General features: G+C 33.8%; 1 protein-coding gene and 1 long non-coding RNA gene across 2 annotated transcripts; one reads left to right on the top strand and one right to left on the bottom strand.

Moving 5' to 3' along the window:
- Positions 1-472: 472 nt before the first annotated feature.
- On the top strand, positions 473-3,614 carry LOC146913432 (proteasome subunit alpha type-3-like). Its single transcript, XM_085716680.1, has 6 exons — positions 473-638; positions 730-814; positions 942-988; positions 1,967-2,032; positions 2,940-3,030; positions 3,334-3,614. Exons 1-6 carry the CDS (start codon positions 523-525, stop codon positions 3,403-3,405), a joined length of 477 nt encoding a protein of 158 aa, XP_085572806.1. The 5' UTR covers positions 473-522; the 3' UTR covers positions 3,406-3,614.
- Positions 3,615-14,189: 10,575 nt separating this feature from the next.
- On the bottom strand, positions 14,190-15,434 carry LOC146913431 (uncharacterized). The gene is made up of 2 exons (XR_015015926.1): positions 15,052-15,434; positions 14,190-14,416 (listed from the first exon to the last, which is right to left on the bottom strand). It is a non-coding gene; the product is annotated as an uncharacterized LOC146913431 (long non-coding RNA).
- Positions 15,435-19,627: the final 4,193 nt, after the last annotated feature.

The following is a 19,627-nucleotide window of genomic DNA, read 5'->3' as shown; positions in this document are numbered from 1 at the left end:
TGTGTGTTGATTCAGCCTTCTGGCCACCCTTGAACAATCTTATTATTTCAAAAATATGAAATAAAGAACATGTCAAATTATTTTAGGTTAGTATAAGCCCCTTTTAACTCTAAAGATTATCATAGTTTCCCTTTTTTATTACTTATTATTGCCAAACACGATTGCTATCTAAAGGCTTGACATGACTCACTTCGTGATAAAAATTTACCAAATGTTATTTGTCCAAACTAAGACAACATGTTTGAGGTGATAAAAATTTGATAACTTGAAATAGAGGTGAAGGTTTCGTGAAACTTGAAATAGGTGTATTATTTAATGAGCATGCTAAATTTTTCTGTTAATCGTAAAACACTGCTTGATGATTGATGGCCAAAGCAAGAGACAACAAAGTAATTAAGTAATTTCTGAAGTTCATGATATACACAGTGTTTGCAGTCATTATCATGTTGACACTGTTTTGTGTAACTTGAAGTATAATGATCTCATTATTCTGAGGTTCTTGTAATTGTTTTGAGAAGACGAATGTTTATTCCGGTTATGTTTCTTTTCAGCGTGTACGGTGATCCTATTCCTGTCAAGGAACTTGCTGATCGTGTGGCTAGTTACGTGCACCTCTGCACATTATACTGGTGGCTCAGGTACAGTTGTTGTATTTGTATGTAATAAGTGTTCTATCCTAACACGTGTGGGATACTTCATATTAATAAACGATTTATAATGGTGCTGCAGACCTTTTGGATGTGGTGTCATACTAGGTGGTTACGACAGAGATGGACCACAATTGTACATGGTCGAGCCTTCTGGTGTCTCCTATGTAAGTTTACATTATTTCATAGCAATCTCTAGACTTTTAATTGTGTCTTGAGCTACAGTGGTTTTTTTTTTTTAAGTTCCATGTGAATTTATTTGTACTGATTTGTTTGTATTGGCATTTTTTTCAGAGGTATTTTGGTGCTGCAATCGGGAAGGGCAGACAGGCTGCGAAAACGTAAGTGGATATATAATACAGCTATGAACAATAATTGTGGTTTCCTTTTAATTACTGTCTATGTTAGGGACAATATGTTCTCATCGCTGTACTTTATCCTTTGCTTTCTGTAAATAATATTCATTTTCTATATAAAAATGTTCCATGTTATCAAATAACTACTGAGTTCCGGTTACATGGGGATCTCTGTTTATAAATTTTGAGAATCAGCTGCTGAAGGCTAACTTTTGAGACTACTTCGAGTGTTACTATGTCTATGCACCTTATATGTAAGATACTTATTAGAATGGTTGATAATATGTTCCTCAGCCCTTCTCTGGTACAGTCCATGTTCTTTGTTCATGCCTCAACCTACTTGTGCGCTTTGAAACCTTAGAGGCTCTTCTTTTGAAGTGCAAGTTTTGTCCCGTATGAGGCTGCTGCCGTTGTGTTTTAGGGAGGGTACAAACTTAAAACACAATATTTTGGTTTAAGTATGTGCACAACTTTGAATAATTTTATTTGTTTAACTCGGCCCCATCATTTTTTTGGGCAGTAGTATGGTATAAAATTGAATTTTTATATATCGATAAATATAAAAAATACTGGTAATAAGTGTTGAACAAAGGGAGGGTAGTTCAATAAGTAGGGAGAGATTAAGAAAAACTGCAGGTTATCTTGTTAAGCGAGATTGAGAGTTGATTTGGACATTCTTTGGACATAAGCCATGACAAGGAACTATGGCGTCGTTTGGTAAATGGTGCATTTAATTGATCCTACCTAGCGAGAAAAGGTTCAATTGTTGTATGAAACGTCACATTACATTCATCTCTCTCGAATACAGTTATTATATTATTGTTCAGTGGATGGTGTACTTTTCCTTTTTTTTTGTTAATTAAATATAACTCTTCTGTGGTGATTTCTTTCTTAGCACTGCACTTTATCAGCGTCCATATCAGAATTTTGTTTTACAATGTTATCTTGTGAATGTCTTTGCAGGGAGATTGAAAAGTTGAAGCTTGCGGATATGACCTGCCGACAAGGTGTTATTGAAGTAGCTAAGATGTAAGTAGCATGATCATAGTCACAGAATTCGTTACCCTAACAAGGAACCGCGAATTGGTTCGTACGTACCGGTTCGCGGTACTTTTGCGAACTGGTTCGTCCAAATTCGTGTGGAATTCGCGGAAAACAGCGTACCAGCAAGATTGAAGAGAGATCCCGTAAAAAATCTCAGTTTTTTCATTTTGCAGATTTGAACCCCAAATTAGGGTGAAGGAAAGGGTGAATTTGATGCTCAGTTTCTACCATTATGTGATTAATTGCAAGTTGGTAGTGAAAATTAGTGGAGAAAGAAAAACTGAAAAGAGATGAAACAAGAAGATGAACAGGGCAATTCTTTTTTTACAGAGAAGAAGATAAACGGGTTAAGAAAGAGAAAGATTTATCTTCTTTTTTATTTAAAAATAAATAAAAAATTGGGTTCAATTAAGTATCATTACTATTCACCTAACAAAGACCACGTTTACACCTTTTCAGTTTACAAGGAAGCCTTTCACTATTCACAAGAAGTCAAGAACTATTTATTATTTAATTTAACTACATTTCTTAAAAAAAAAATTAATTTAACTACATGTGGATTGGTAAAAAAAAAAAAATTTTGTATGGTTCTTTAATTTTTATTAATGAAATTAATATTTTCTAATATATTTTTAAAACTAATTAGTTTTATTAATTTACCATATTCAATGTTGTACGCTAACGTACCAAATAGCGAACCGGCTCTGTATACCCCCGCGTACCGAATTCTTTGACAGTTGGCGTACCGCGTACCCGAATTCGTACCACGTACCAAAAGAACCGCGAATTGTGTGACTATGAGCATGATTCTTGCCAGTGTTTGTTGTTACTTATTATATTCTTAATGTGAAACTTACTATACTTTTTACAATTATCTGTTGTGCAAATGCAGTATATATGGAGTTCATGACGAGGCAAAGGATAAAGATTTCGAACTCGAAATGAGCTGGGTGTGCGATGAATCAAACCGTCAACATGAAAAGGTAAGGCAGGGTGTAATTTGAGTTACTTTTATGCAATGACATACTTTTCTTTTAATTACTTATATAAGGAATTTACACAGCATAGCATCCACATTTGTTTCATCTGTTTGATTTGTATTGGTTTCAGTCATTCTGAAATTATCAAAAAGCGACTCTTAATTCTGTCGGTTCATATTTTTATGTTTATGGTTATTACCACAATCCCTGTCGAAATGCATTCAAGTTTTTGCATAGAATTGTAGTTTTTGGTTATTTTTGCTGCTTGTTAATCTATCTATGTGCTACGAAATTAATCGTGTGCAGGTTCCAGAGGAGCTTCTAGAAGAAGCCAAGACAGCAGCTAAATTAGCTCTCGAAGAAATGGATGCAGATTAAGATATTAAAAATATTCATCCCAAAGATGCATTTCATAATTTGTAATAGAGAGCATTGGGAACATCTATAGAAATTTCATAGGCTTCAAAATTTGGATTTTGTATGCTTCTTGATGATTCAATGCCCTTGTTGATTTCTGTTGCTGTGGAGAACTGTTTCAAAGTGCTTTAACTACTTCCCTCATCAATTTGATTTAGTGTTTCATTTTATCGGTCTTCTCCACTTGTCCGCGGCATTATGGCAACATTTGGTTTAAGTAAATGTGTTATGAATCCAAACATGTCTTTATTTTATCTTGCTCTACACATCATTTTTATTTTTCAAACATAGGATTTGAAGCATTAGGCCTCAACTCATTTCCACAATTCCATTTATCTTAGTATTGAGATTTTTTTTGCAATAATTGAAGAGATGCATGAATTGTTGGTAAACAAGGTTCTTGTATTTCTGATAGCACTTTTCACAAATAAGCAACTTCTACTGTGGACAACTTTGATAGACACTAGTAGTTGCAAGGACAAAGAGAACCGTGGACTTCAATTTTCGATTATGTATATGTTTGAGTTACATCTTTTATGGTAGATAATGAAAGCATGGTGAATTTAAAAGATTTGACCATAATTGCGAAGTTAAAAAATAATCATTGATTTATTAAGAGACAAATACAACGGTCAATACTTTATATGAGGGTCCTATTAATCAAGTACATTGACAAGAAACATAATTATGTTTCAACTCTCTTTTTATTTAATTTTCTTTTATACTAAAAGAAGTATTTACAAATCATCAACTAAAGAGATCGAACAATAAAAGAGATCGAACAATAAAAGTTGAACCAACTATTTTATGAACCAATTGACTTTTTATCAATTAAGTTAACCATAATTGCCTCCTTTTTTGTTAGTGTGTCTTTGTTTTTGGTCGGTATCAATACATTTTATGCTTGTTTTTTTTTTATGAAATAAACCTTTAGCTGAAATGTAATAAGATAATAATAATTCTGATGAATATCAATAGAACGTTCTAATTGGTTAACTGTTGTTTGGTCTAAGTTTTTTTACACAATTTAAAAGTAAACTATGCAGAATCAACTGCTGGCATCGCCTGGTCTGTATGGTAATTGTGTGAAAACATTACCTTCATGTCACAGGTTCGAATGCTGGCAAATGGAGAGTTGTTGTTGACATTGATTGATGATTGAATTGATGATGATTTGATTGATGATGATTATGATTATGATTGTTCTCTATGAGGTATTATAAAATAATTGATGATTGAATTGATGATGATTTGATTGAATGATTTGATTGATGATGATTATGATTATGATTGTTCTCTATGAGGTATTATAAAATAATTGATGATTGAATTGATGATGATTTGATTGATGATGATTATGATTATGATTGTTCTCTATGAGGTATTATAAAATACCTCTCTTTTGCTTTAACTTTTATTGATGAGTGCTATGAAACTCTTTTTCTAACTTTTTAAAATTTGTTTTTTATTGAATGAAATTATCGTGAACACTACACTTTAAAAATGTGTTCCACATAAAGTGATCAAGTTCATATATAAATTGTATTGAATAAAAAAGTGAGTATTATGTAAAATAAGATAAGATTTTCAACACTCTTAATTTTGATTCTCTCAATAGTATTTAGATTTTTTTTTTTAACGATTATGATTAAATCAATTTTATAATTGCCGTTCTGAAAAAGGTTCGGTAGCAAAGCAATTTGTGATTATTGACATTACATCACCAACTTGTATCATTGTCTTGAATAACCATTTTGCTTCATTTCTTCTATGATCATAGTGTCTTGTAGACGTTATACACTGATTCCATTGTGTACGTGACATTGCTTCACCCCTATAAATATTACTGTTGACAAATACATTTCATAGAAACTAAGACACCAGACAATGATACTATTTTTCCACTGTGTAGCACACGATATTATCAAAGGGAGAATTGAAGATAAACAATATATGATATATGTATTTATAGTCTAAACTATTGCATTTTAATTCGTATTTCAAAATGGAGTCTGGGGGTATCATATCTAACATTATTTAATCATTTTCTCTTATAATTTTTTATTTGCAAATATGACTAAGTAATAATTTCTTATATAAGAGAAGAAACAAGATTGGTGATACAACATATAAGACAAACATGATAATAAGTAATATTGTAAGTTAAGTGAATGATTTCATTTTATCTTATTCCATGAACCCAAACATAGCACAAAGACACATTTGTTCTAGAAGAAAAAAAGACGTGAGGTGGAGAGAATAAGGACCCGTTTGTTATTGATTAGAATATAAGTGATTTTGATATAAATAATCTAGAGATTTTTCATTAGGTTTTTAAGAAAAGTATAAACTATGGTTAAAAATCATTCAAGTTGAAAAACTATACATATCATAATAGTTTTTCATTTATGTTGGAAAATGACTCAAAAATGATGCATCCTGGAACTGTCAAAATCGGCGCCCGAACACTGTGCAATCGGGGCCCGATTTTGAGCTAATTCTGAAGGCCTGTGATACTGTAAAAATCGGCGCCCGAATGGTATAAATCGGGGCCCGATTTGTTGCGCTGCAGAAGTTAAAAAAACGGTTTTTTCATGGGCCGGTTCTGTTCCGTTTGGTTTTTTGAGGGATGCTTTCCACTATAAATATAAACCTTGTATCAGATGATTATGGGGTGTAGAAAAACAAGGTTTAGAAGCCAACAAACAAACTAGGGTTTATAGAGAAATTCTCTTGGCAACAACACTAGGGTTGGGATTGTTTTTGATTCACCTTGAACAAAGCACTATTAGGATTGAGTCTCTGGGTCACGGGAAGAGGCTGGGACTGAGGGTAGAGTTAGGTTTGAAGACTAATTCTTGTAACCTTCAAAATCTCTTTGTAAAGAAACTCATATCATTATAGTGGAACGGAGAGCTGCTCTCTCCCCCAGAGTAGGTCATCATTAGACCGAACTGGGTAAACAGATTCTTGTGTTCTTCTTCTTTCTTTATCTCTTGCTGTTTATTTTTGTTTGAATTATTTTTTTGCCATCCACTTCAATTGATTGCTTGGTATTAATTTGCTCCACGCATCAGTTTTATTATTGGTGTGGTTTTCACAACGAATTCACAACAATTGGCGCCCACCGTGGGGCAAAGGTCAAATCAATAACCAGGTATCATGGGTTCGAAGTGGGATATTGAAAAGTTTACCGGTAGTAACGACTTCGGGTTGTGGAAGGTAAAGATGAGGGCAATTCTAATTCAACAAAAGTGTGTTGAAGCATTGAAGCGAGAAGCACAGATGCCTGCGCATCTGACACCTGTTGAGAAGATGGAGATGAATGATAAAGCGGTCAGTGCTATCATTCTGTGTCTTGGTGATAAGGTGTTGAGAGAAGTATCAAGGGAGACTACTGCTGTGTCTATGTGGAATAAACTTGATTCATTGTACATGACCAAGTCCTTGGCACATAGACAATGTCTGAAACAACAACTCTACTTTTACCGGATGGTGGAGTCAAAACCTATAATGGAGCAACTGACGGAGTTCAATAAGATTATTGATGATTTGGCGAACATAGATGTAAATCTGGAAGATGAGGATAAAGCCTTACACCTACTGTGTGCTTTACCTAGGTCCTTTGAGAATTTCAAGGATACTATGCTTTATGGCAAAGAGGGCACTATCACTTTGGAGGAAGTTCAAGCAGCTTTGAGAACCAAAGAGTTGACCAAGTTCAAAGAGTTGAAGGTTGATGATAGTGGAGAAGGCTTGAATGTCTCAAGGGGGAGAAGTGAAAACAGAGGAAAGGGGAAAGGCAAGAATTCCAGGTCAAAGTCTAGGCCAAAGGGTGGTGATAATAAAACAAAGTACAAATGTTTTCTTTGTCACAACTATGGTCACTTCAAGAAGGATTGTCCGGAGAGAAAGGGCAATGGAAGTGGTAATCCATCCGTTCAGATTGCAAGTGAAGAGGAAGGTTATGAGAGTGCTGGAGCACTAACTGTGACAAGTTGGGAACCTGAAAAGGGTTGGGTCTTGGACTCTGGGTGCTCTTATCACATCTGTCCGAGAAAGGAGTACTTTGAAACTTTGGAGCTGAAAGAAGGTGGAGTTGTTCGCCTTGGTAACAATAAGGCTTGCAAAATTCAAGGTATGGGTACTATCCGTCTCAAAATGTTTGATGACCGTGATTTCCTTTTGAAGGATGTGAGGTATATTCCTGAACTTAAGAGAAATTTAATATCTATAAGCATGTTTGATGGTCTAGGATATTGTACTAGAATTGAACGTGGTATGATGAGAATTTCTCATGGTGCATTAGTTATAGCTAAAGGGTCTAAAATACATGGTTTATATATTTTAGATGGTTCCACTGTTATAGGTCATGCATCGGTTGCTAGTGTAGACACTCTGGACATAACTAAACTGTGGCATTTGAGGTTAGGTCATGTCAGTGAGAGGGGTTTAGTTGAGCTAGCTAAACAAGGTTTGCTAGGGAATGAAAAATTGAACAAACTAGATTTCTGTGATAATTGCACATTAGGCAAACAACACAAGGTGAAGTTTGGGGTGGGTGTGCATAAATCTAGTAGGCCTTTTGAGTATGTTCATTCGGATCTTTGGGGTCCAGCATCAGTTAAAACTCATGGGGGAGGTTCATATTTCATGTCTATTATTGATGATTTTTCTAGAAGGGTATGGGTATACATTCTGAAGAATAAAAGTGACGCTTTTGAAAAATTTAAAGAATGGCATACACTTATAGAAAATCAGATTGGAACTAAACTGAAAGTGTTGAGAACTGACAATGGCCTGGAGTTTGTTTCAGAGCAGTTTAATGAGTTTTGCAGGAAACGGGGTATAAAGAGGCATAGAACCGTGGCATACACACCTCAACAGAATGGTCTTGCTGAAAGAATGAACATGACCTTGTTGGAGCGTGTGAGGTGTATGTTGTTGGGAGCTGGACTGTCCAAGAGTTTCTGGGGAGAAGCTGTTAGTACTGCAGCATATTTGATTAACAGATGTCCATCAACAGGGATAGATCTTAAGACATCTATGGAGGTTTGGAGTGGGAGACCGGCAGACTACTCTAATTTGAAAATTTTGGGAGCTTTAGCATTTGCTCATGTGAGACAGGACAAACTTGATGCTAGAGCTGTGAAGTGTATTTTCATGGGTTATCCTGAAGGTGTGAAAGGTTACAGACTGTGGAAGATGGAACCTGGAGGATCAAAATTTATTATAAGCAGGGATGTTACTTTTGATGAGACTCGTATGGGGATGAAGTGCAAAGACCTGGATACAAGTTCAGAAACGGGGGTAGAGAAAATTCAGTTTGAGGTGGAGCCTACCACTGATGAAAGGGAAGAGGAGGATCAGACTCCAGTACCTGATGAGAGTGAAGGCCAAGAAACAATTGATCCTGACTATCAGCTAGCAAGAGATAGGATAAGGAGACAAATTAATCCACCTGTTAGATACGGTTATGCTGACCTCATTTGTTATGCTTTGAATGCAGCTGAAGAATTGCAAGACTCGGAACCAAAGAACTTCAGGGAAGCATTAGAAAGCAACGAAAGCAAGGATTGGTTGAAGGCAATGAATGAGGAAATGCTTTCATTGGAAAAGAACCAGACTTGGAAACTTGTTTCATTACCTAAGAATCAAAGGGTAGTGGGAAGCAAGTGGGTGTTTAAGAAGAAAGAAGGTATACCAAGGGTCGAAGCACCAAGGTTTAAGGCAAGACTTGTAGCAAAGGGTTTTACTCAGGTGGAAGGGATTGATTACAATGAAATCTTTTCACCGGTGGTAAAACATTGTTCTATAAGGGTACTTATGGCAATTGTTAACATGTATGATCTTGAGTTAGAACAAATGGATGTGAAGACCGCATTTCTACATGGAGAGTTGGAAGAAACTATCTATATGCAACAACCAGAAGGTTTCGTGGAAGATAATACAAAAGTGTGTTTGTTGAAGAAATCTTTGTATGGGTTGAAGCAAAGTCCAAGGCAGTGGTATCGTCGGTTTGATGAGTTCCTAGTAAAGGCTGGTTTTGTGAGAAGCAACTATGATAGTTGTGTTTACATGATGAGGAGGAATGAGAAAGTCATTCTCTACCTTCTCCTTTATGTAGATGATATTCTTATGGCAAGTTCTGACATGCAAGAGATTCAGAAGCTCAAGGAAAGATTGAATGATGAATTTGAGATGAAGGATCTTGGTAATGCAAAGAGGATACTTGGTATGGATATCATAAGGGACCGAAACAAAGGTGAGCTGTTCTTATCTCAGCAAGGTTACTTGAGGAAAGTGGTGGAGCGGTTCAGAATGAGAGATTCTAAGGTCGTTGGCACTCCTCTTGGTCATCACACAAAGTTGTCAATAAAGCAGTGTCCTCAATCCGATGAAGAGAAAAGCAAGATGGAGGGTACTCCCTATGCAAGTGGGGTTGGAAGCATCATGTATGGTATGGTTTGTAGTAGACCGGACTTATCCTATGCAATAAGTGTGATAAGTCGGTTTATGGCAAATCCGGGTCAAGTGCACTGGCAAGCTTTGAAGTGGGTTCTGAGATATTTGAATGGGACTTTGAAAGGTGGTCTGAAGTATACAAGGTCACAACCAGGAAGGGATGCTTTGGAGGGATATGTGGATGCGGACTATGCAGGTAATGTAGACACTAGAAAATCTTTATCAGGATTTGTGTTTACTTTGTTCGGTACAGCAGTAACTTGGAAGGCAAATCAACAATCAGTTGTAGCTCTTTCAACAACTCAAGCAGAGTACATAGCCCTTGTTGAAGGGGTCAAGGAAGCCATATGGTTGAAAGGTATGATTGGAGAAATGGGGATTAGTCAAGAGTGTGTGAAGATACATTGTGATAGCCAAAGTGCCATTCATTTGGCAAATCATCAGGTCTATCATGAAAGAACAAAGCACATTGACATTCGTTTGCACTTTGTTAGAGACATGATTGAGACAAAGGAGATCATGGTGGAGAAAGTGGCATCGGAAGAAAATCCAGCAGACATGTTCACCAAATCATTACCGAGATCAAGGTTCAAGCATTGCTTGGACTTGATTAACTTCATTGAAGCATAGATGAAGGTTGGAGAGAGCAGCAAGGTGATTGATGGTTAAATTGGCATCATCACCATTTTGGAGTCAAGGTGGATAATTGTTGGAAAATGACTCAAAAATGATGCATCCTGGAACTGTCAAAATCGGCGCCCGAACGGCCCGATTTTGAGCTAATTCTGAAGGCCTGTGATACTGTAAAAATCGGCGCCCGAATGGTATAAATCGGGGCCCGATTTGTTGCGCTGCAGAAGTTAAAAAAACGGTTTTTTCATGGGCCGGTTCTGTTCCGTTTGGTTTTTTGAGGGATGCTTTCCACTATAAATATAAACCTTGTATCAGATGATTATGGGGTGTAGAAAAACAAGGTTTAGAAGCCAACAAACAATCTAGGGTTTATAGAGAAATTCTCTTGGCAACAACACTAGGGTTGGGATTGTTTTTGATTCACCTTGAACAAAGCACTATTAGGATTGAGTCTCTGGGTCACGGGAAGAGGCTGGGACTGAGGGTAGAGTTAGGTTTGAAGACTAATTCTTGTAACCTTCAAAATCTCTTTGTAAAGAAACTCATATCATTATAGTGGAACGGAGAGCTGCTCTCTCCCCCAGAGTAGGTCATCATTAGACCGAACTGGGTAAACAGATTCTTGTGTTCTTCTTCTTTCTTTATCTCTTGCTGTTTATTTTTGTTTGAATTATTTTTTTGCCATCCACTTCAATTGATTGCTTGGTATTAATTTGCTCCACGCATCAGTTTTATTATTGGTGTGGTTTTCACAACGAATTCACAACAATTTATATGGTTGAAAAATTATATACATCATAATTTAATGATATTCTTTCTCTTATGTTAAAAATGATTTTCAATTTCTCGTGAGCTTAGCTTTTAATTGGTAGGGACAATGCGTAATATATGCAAGGTCCTGGTTCAAACTTCGGTAAGAAAAAAAAAAATGATTTTCAAGTTCTTAAAAAATACGAGGAGTTGGTTAATTTTCCCTCTCTTTTGAACGCTTGAGAATCATTTCTCTCATTTGTCTCACATTTTCCTTCCCGTCTCTCTCAAATATCTTAGGTATCTCTCATTTTCCTGATCATCTATTTCTTCCATTGCTTCTATAGATGATTTTGATGTAATTTCATAGTTTGTTACATTAATATCGATTTTGAATTTAGACGCATAAAGTAGGGTTACTGTGATGATGATGATGCAGTTTTGAGTTTATTTTGATTTTGTTTTCAAAGAAAGATAGAGTGAATCAACCAATTTGATATGGTGTTTGAATCCAGAATGTTCTTTCGAACTGAAACCAGAAAATTTGCAATCCATTTTCCCTAAACAGGCTATAGTTGAATGGGAATCTGCAATTTACGAGTCTTCAATATCTTTGAAGCAAAAAATTTATTGTCCTTATAAGAATTGTTCTCTTTTATTGGTGAATGACAAAAGAGGCAGAGAATGTTACAACTTACAAGTTGTGAATGCCCTTCTTGTCATGGGCTATTTTGTGCTCACTGTCAAGTTCCATGGCACGCAGATATGGATTGTCTGGTAATAATATGAGCTTTTACGTTAAAAACTATCTGCTATAAAGCTCGTGAAAGAACCTTGCAAAATATACCATAAGACCATTAAAAAAAATAGTCGAAGAAACAACTCTCCGCAAAAAAACCTTAATTGTACATTTAGTCTCCTAAGTTTCGCGATTGTGCAATTTTAACACCTTATGTTTTTGCTCCTTTGTCACGTAATCTCCCTCCCAATTCCCTAAAAGCTTTACATTGGGGTGATGCCGTTTAATGACGTAACTAAGTCTCTTAAATATATTAACATGTATTCCTTTAATATTAAAATAAAAAAAATGCTAAACATCAACTCGTACAAGAAAGAGTAAATGAAATCCTTAGGGTTTCAAACCCATTCATATTTTTTTGACGTTTTTAAAATTTAAAGAAAATTTACACAAGCTATGAGAGTTAGTGTCACATCAATAGTTGATGTCATCTTAGAAGAAGTACAAACAAGAGAGAGGTGTCTTGAGTCATTTTGTTTTGTTTCTCTTCTAACTTATATGTGTGTTTTCCTTAGAGTTTATCAATTGGAGAGTATGTGGATAATATTTTGATATTACACCCCTCTCTAAATATAAACCCATTAAATTATAAAAATTAAGATAATTCATTATGATATTAATTTTTTTACTAATTGTCTCTTTTTAGTTTTTTTGACAAATTATCTATTAAATTGTAGAGTATTAATTACTTTTTTTGACTAATTGTAGAGTTTTAATAAAATTATTAATTTAAATAGAATTGACTAATTGTAGATTATTAATAAATTATAAAACAACTATTTTTTATGATTAAACTTTTAAATTGTTGATTGATTTTTATTAAGCTTTTTTTAACTTGTAAATTGCAAACTAGTCAGTTTTCTTGTAAAAAAATACCAAAAAAAAGGATTAAACAAGATAAATTACACTTAAAGTAATTTTGCCTAGATGTAGTAATATTTGTTTTTTTTTTTTTTTTACAAAAATAAACGATATTCATTTATTCAAATTGATCTTTTGTTTTTGCCTAGATGTAGCAATATTTGCTCTTTTATGTCTCATCATTTTGTGTTGTTTTTCTTCTTTTTCTTGTCTTTTCCATTTTGATTTTATGCTTTGTTTTATAGTTTTCATTGAATTAAAAGTATGTGAGTGAATTTATTAGTATTAGATATGAATCTATTATTTTAATTGCATTCTACAGTCAATTACGATCAATAAGGATTAGTGCTAATGATTAGTGCAAATAATTGTTTGTAAAGAAGTCAAATGGTGTTGTTCTAACAGTGCTTAGTATTAAACTTGCAAGAATCAAGACAAATATTAGTGTCTCAACTGAAAATAAAGAATAGGTGAAGAAATTTTTTTTTTCAAGTTTTTTTAACAAGATAAATATAGTTTGTTACAATATAAAAATGGTTTAATTAAAAAATGCTTTATGTATGTTCATGAGAAAATTAAACTAATACAAAAACAACTATATTTTAATGATATGAGCTTATGCAATGGAAACTATCTGCAATAAACTCGTGAAAGGACCTTGCAAAGCAGACCGTAAGACCATGGAATAAAAGAGTCGAAGAAACAACTCTATGTAAAAAATCTTTACTGTTAAGTTTCGCCATTGTATGATTTTCACCCTTTATGTTTCTTCCTTCCTCTTTGTAATTTGGTACAAAGTCTCCCTCACAACTCCCTAAAAACTTTATACATGAGATGATGCCATTTATTGACATGACATCCAAGTCTCTTAAATATTAACATGTAACCCTTCAATGTTATAATAAAAAACGCTAAACATCAACTCGCACGGGAGAGTAAATGAAATCCTTAATCACGGTTTCAAACCCTTTGACGTTTTTAAGATTTAAAGAAATTTTTCACAAGCTATGAGAGTTAGTGTCACATCAATAGTTGATGTCATCTTAGCATAATTTGGAGTGAAAAATCGAGAGGGCTACCAATAAAAAATAAAAAATAGGCGAAACATAAGAGACCAAAATCTCTCAAAAAAATAGAGGGAGACTATAATTGCACAATCATGATACTTAGACTTAGAGGGACAAAAGTGAAATTAAACCAAAAAAAAAACTAAGAAACAACTTCAATAAACAAACCAATTTATTTTTGGTACAAAACAAACCAATTTATTTTACCTTAAAAAAACTAATTTATCATCCAAGATTTAAGTATTTTGATATAATTTCAAGAACTTGACCAACTTGTCGAGTATCTTTAACATAATTTGAGACTAAAGAGTTATCATGATATTGCTTTCTATCATCATTAATACAATTAAGAATATCTTGCATTATACCAGCCGCAAATCCAGCCACATGTGTATACCTAGGGGTGTTCAAATCCAAACCGAACCAAAATAAAACCGCAAACCGATCCAAAAAAACCGAAAACCGCAAAAAACCGAATATTTTTGGATTTGTTTGGATGTTGTTTTGTAAAAACCGCTAGGATTGGATCGGATTTCGGATCACTTTTGCAAAACCGAACCAAACCGAACCGAACCGCAAAAGTGAATATTAATACTTATTTATTCTTTTATTAGTATTACATATTGCATTATTATGTTCCTTGTTGGTTTTTAATCTTATATATTGCACTAATTTAATCTATATTATTATTACTTCATATGTTTCAAAAATAATCGACAATTTTCATAATATAATTTTTATTTTTTAATAGATTTTACATCAAACCTATTATTTTATTGTACTCGTGTAATATTAATATTAATAAAAAAATTACATTCTTTAAAAAATGTAAATAAAAAAATTTATATTTTGCATTTCGGATATCCAAAAACCGATCCAAATTAAACTGCATCTATTTGGATCGGATCGGTTTGGATTTTTTTAGAAAAGTCATCTAAACCGAACCGAACCGCATGTGATTTTTATTTTAGATCGGATGACGTTTTGCCTCAAAACCGATCCAAACCGAACCGCGAACACCCCTATGTATACCCACCTCTCTTCAAATAAAATTCTGCATCACGAAGCATTGCTAGGGCACCATGACCATAGGGACCCAAATCTTGCACACAATTATAATAGTGGTTTTTTGTCTTATTATTACTTGTGTGTCGAATCAATTCTTCGAACATGTTCACTGAGTTTGTCAAATTGGCATGAAGTACATCCATTGTGTATTGTGCAAGATCAACAAGATTTACACCTTTTGCTCCACCAGGCTTTGAGTTGAGAAGTTGTGAACAAAATGAAGGTTTGAGTGGTTCTTTGCAAATGACATCTACTTCCACAACTTTGGCTGAATTGGATGAGGCAATACATAGAATAAGTAGTACAAACAAGAGAGAGGTGTATTGAGTCATTTTGTTTTGTTTCTCTTCTAACTTTTATTTTATGTGTTTCCTTGATTGGTTTTCATGGTTTTATAGAGTTTATCAATTGGAGAGTATGGGGGATAATATTGTAATATTACACCCCTCTCTAAATATAAAACCCATTAATTAATTAAAAAAAATTAAGATAATTGATTATGATATTAATTTTTTTGACTAATTGGCCCTTTTTAATTTTTTTGACTAATTATATCTATTACTACCTCCATCCCTAATTATAAGATCATTTTGAAAAAATAACGGGAAATAAGAAAATTGATATTAGTAATAAATTTGTTTGTAATCACTATTATTTTTACAATTTTATCCTTGCAGAGAGTTAGTTAGTTTATGTTTTCAACATAGTATTTAATGATGATTGAAGAAAAAGATATAAAATAAATAGGGGTATGTTGGTAAAGAATTAATTAATGTACTTGAAAAATACCAAAGAAGTCTTATAAAAAGAGACAAAAAATCTCTCAAAAGGGTCTTATATTTATGGACGGAGGTAATAAATTGTAGAGTATTAATTACTTTTTTGATTAATTGTAGAGTTTTAATAAAATTATTAATTTGAAGAGAAGTGACTAATTGTTGAGTATTACTCCCTCCGTTTCAAAATGGATGTCGTTTAAGGTTTTTATACACATATTAAGAAATTCATTAATTAAAAGAAAGAAAGATATTATTTACCAAATTATCCTAATCAACCATTGGTTTGTTTTTTATTAAAGAAAAATAAATCTTTGAAAGTAGTGTATATAGTATTAATTGAATGGTACAATTGAAAAGAAAAAATTATTATTGCATTGAAAACTAAAAGTGACATTCATTTTGGCTAAAAGTCCACCTGAATTCATTTTTTGCCAATATGAATTATAAAACAATTAATTTTTTTAAAAATAAAGTTTTAAATTGTCTATTAATTTTTATTAAACTTTTTTTTAACTTTTAAATTGCAATCTAGTCAGTTTTCTTGTAAATAAATACTCCCTCCGTTCCTATATCTAAACACCCATTTGTCTTTATTTTTGTCCCTAAATGTAAACTCCTTTTCAAATTACTAGATGCATTTATTAATTTTTCCCTAAACATACCCCTAATTAATACTATTAACGTATCTTGAAATATGAAAAGTCAAATTCTATACATATACAAACAAAGGACAATTTGGTAATATTAACACACAAAACAAACACATTAATTACACCGACAACTTTTTTTATGAAATGTGAAAAGGTAATGGGTGTCTACATTAAGGGACGGAGGGAGTAAAAAAAATAAAATAAAAATTAAACAAGATAAATTACTCTTAAAGTAATTTTGCCCAGATGTAGCAATAGTTATTTATTTTTACAAAAATAAACGATATTCATTCATTCAAACTAATATTTTGTTTTTGTTTTTTTTTTTTTTTGCCTAGATGTAGGAAAATGTTGCATTTAGGTGGACTTTTTTTATATTTAATGGGGAACTAGATGTAGGAATATTTGTTTTTTTTTTTTGACAAAAATAAACGATAATCATTCATTTAAATTGATAGAGTATATCGATGTAATACAAATTCAAAATTGATGTAGCAATATTTGTTGCGAACTTTTATAAAAATAGGCAAAATTACACTATCGGTTCTTTATCTTATTTAGTTATAACACATTAGTCCTTTATCTTTTTAATGTTCCCTTAATTCCTTTGTCAATCAAATTGTGCATATGTTAGTTCTTTTTTCATTTTTATTATAGAAAAATTTCAAAAATAATAATTTTATTTGTCAAAATATTTTAATTTGTTAAAAAAAAAAAAGAAATTCATAAATCATATGAACAACATCATCTTCTTCCTTAAATAAAAAAAAAATGTCTACATGAATGCACATTCAAATTACATGAAAAATATGCATCCAGTAAAACGATATTGAGCGGTGTAACATTGGTGGAACAAGAGTAATTCATACAATTCCTCTAGGATTTTGATGATAATAAAGTATCAAAGAACAATTGGAATACCAATATATGTTCAAGTGTGAAGAATCAAAGAAGGAATCTATCATTGAAGGATGAACATATAAAGAGCATCAGAAGGATCAAGGAAAGCCTAGAAGACTATGGTAGAAGATCTGAACAAAGGTCAACCAAAAGTCAACGTCCTTAGAAGAAGGACGCCTCACAGAAGTTGGAGAGTTTCCTCATCAGATTATGTGAAGGTCATCAGAATCAGAAGCTGACGACAGACTTGGATGACCCCTCAGATAAGAGAAAATTTCGAGGGACCCAGAATCCACGTAGATTTTGTCTTCTTCTGTGAACTGTCGCTATTAGGGTTGGGAATAGGCCAGACCGGCCTTCAGGGGCCTACATCCTGGCTTGTTTTGGCTTGGCCCGGCCTGTTTAGTAGATAGGCCTAGGCTTAGGCTTTTTAGAAAACCTGTTTAGTTAAATAGGTCAGGCTTAGGCTTTCAGAAAAGCCTGTTAAGCCTAGTAGGCCGGCCTATTAATACTTATTTATTAAAAAATGTTTTTTTATATTAAAATAATTGTGTTGGATATTTGTATATTGGCTTCACTTTTGCCTAAAACAAATATTCACCTCAGATGTAGAACACAATGTTCCAACATCCAGGCTTGGTCTGTACGTTCTGTGCCTTGCCCATGTTCACGCACGCGTTCGCTTGATTGAAGGAATCCACGCCAGCATGTGTTGGTCAAAACCTTGTGCAGTTATGAGAAGATCAGAACGATGTGATTTCCTAAGGAAATGGTAATGACTTAGGAAATTATTTTTAAGGTGATCATAATGTGTCTTTTAATGTGCCTACTTTCTAGGAGTTTCCTTATCCGGCCATGTTGATTGAGTAATGGATCACCGGTTTGTTCTGAAGCCCGATTGAGTTGATGACGTGCTTTGCTTCAGTATATAAAGAAGGCTGCAAGACCTGAATAATTATTCAAGAAATCATTTTCAGAAATAGAGTTTATCTAGGTTTTAAGTCACTTGTTTGTGAGCCTTTCGTGTATCATCTTGATGCATGTTTAGAACTGTATTTTGAGTTGTAAATTGTGCACTACTATGAAGCTTTTGAGCAAGGAGTTAGGTAGTCTGTGAACTGCATCTAAGCTTTTAAGCATGGTTGCATGTTGTTATGTTTTGAAGGTAACTTCATTTTGACTGAGTCTGTAATTCGAGAATCACAGGGGTTTGTGATCAGTTGTAAGGGAGTGAGATCGGATCTCATATCTAGGAGTTCCTAGGTTGAAATCTTGTTGGGGTAGGTCCTAGGTCATAAGTGCAAACGTGGTTTGCTGAGAGCTTTTGAATACGGACTGCATTAGTGGATTTCCTTCCTGGCTTGGTAGCCCCCAGAGTAAGTGACGTTGCACCGAACTGAGTTAACAATTTTTCTGTGCCTCTTTTTCTTTCTTGTCTGTTATTTTGTATTATTATGTTGGTTAGCTTAATGTTGTAAACATTGTATACAACATCTGTTTTCTGTGTTTCGTGTTGAAACATCTCTTAGAACATCTTAAGTCTAAGAGGAGATCTAGAGGAGATCTATTCTGGCAATATGGAGAAGGAATGAGGTTTTGTTAACAGACCACCGTTACTGGATGAAACAAATTATGACTACTGGAAGGCACGTATGAGTGCCTATCTCAAGTCTATTGACAGCAAGACTTGGAAGGCTGTGATGAAAGGTTGGGAACATCCAGTTGTTCTTGACAAAGATGGAACAAAACCACGGTTTTGAAGCCAGAAGATGAGTGGACCTTACCTGAAGATAAACTGTCTCTTGCCAACTCTAAAGCTCTAAATGCTCTTTTCAATGGAGTGGACAAGAATATGTTCAGACTTATAAAAAAATGTGATGCTGCCAAAGATGCTTGGGACATCCTTAAAACAGCTCATGAAGGTACCTCCAAGGTAAAAAGCTCAATGATTCAACTCCTGACAACCAAATTTGAAAGTCTGAGAATGCAAGAGGATGAGACTATACAGGACTACTACATGAATGTTCTTGACATTGCCAATTCGTTTGATTCTCTTGGAGAAAAATTGTTAGATGAAAAATTGGTAAGAAAAATTCTCAGATCTCTGCCAAAGAGATTTGACATGAAGGTCACAGCTATTGAGGAAGCTCAAGACGTGTCCAACATGCAGGTGGAAGAACTCATAGGTTCTCTTCAAAACTTTGAACTTGT

This window comes from Medicago sativa, chromosome 6 (genome assembly GCF_051527215.1).
Source record: "Medicago sativa cultivar Bolivia chromosome 6, Bolivia_mono, whole genome shotgun sequence".
In the NCBI taxonomy this organism is placed as follows: Eukaryota; Viridiplantae; Streptophyta; class Magnoliopsida; order Fabales; family Fabaceae; genus Medicago; species Medicago sativa.
The sequence above is the reverse complement of the archived record's forward strand: the minus strand, read 5'-3'. Positions and strand labels throughout refer to the sequence as shown.

Excerpts from the sequence above, each read along its gene's own strand:
- LOC146913432 (XM_085716680.1), top strand. The coding sequence starts at position 523 with ATGTTTATTCCGGTTATGTTTCTTTTCAGCGTGTACGGTGATCCTATT. Across the intron at positions 639-729 it reads ACATTATACTGGTGGCTCAG|ACCTTTTGGATGTGGTGTCA; the intron begins GTACAGTTGTTG and ends ATGGTGCTGCAG. Across the intron at positions 989-1,966 it reads GGCAGACAGGCTGCGAAAAC|GGAGATTGAAAAGTTGAAGC; the intron begins GTAAGTGGATAT and ends ATGTCTTTGCAG.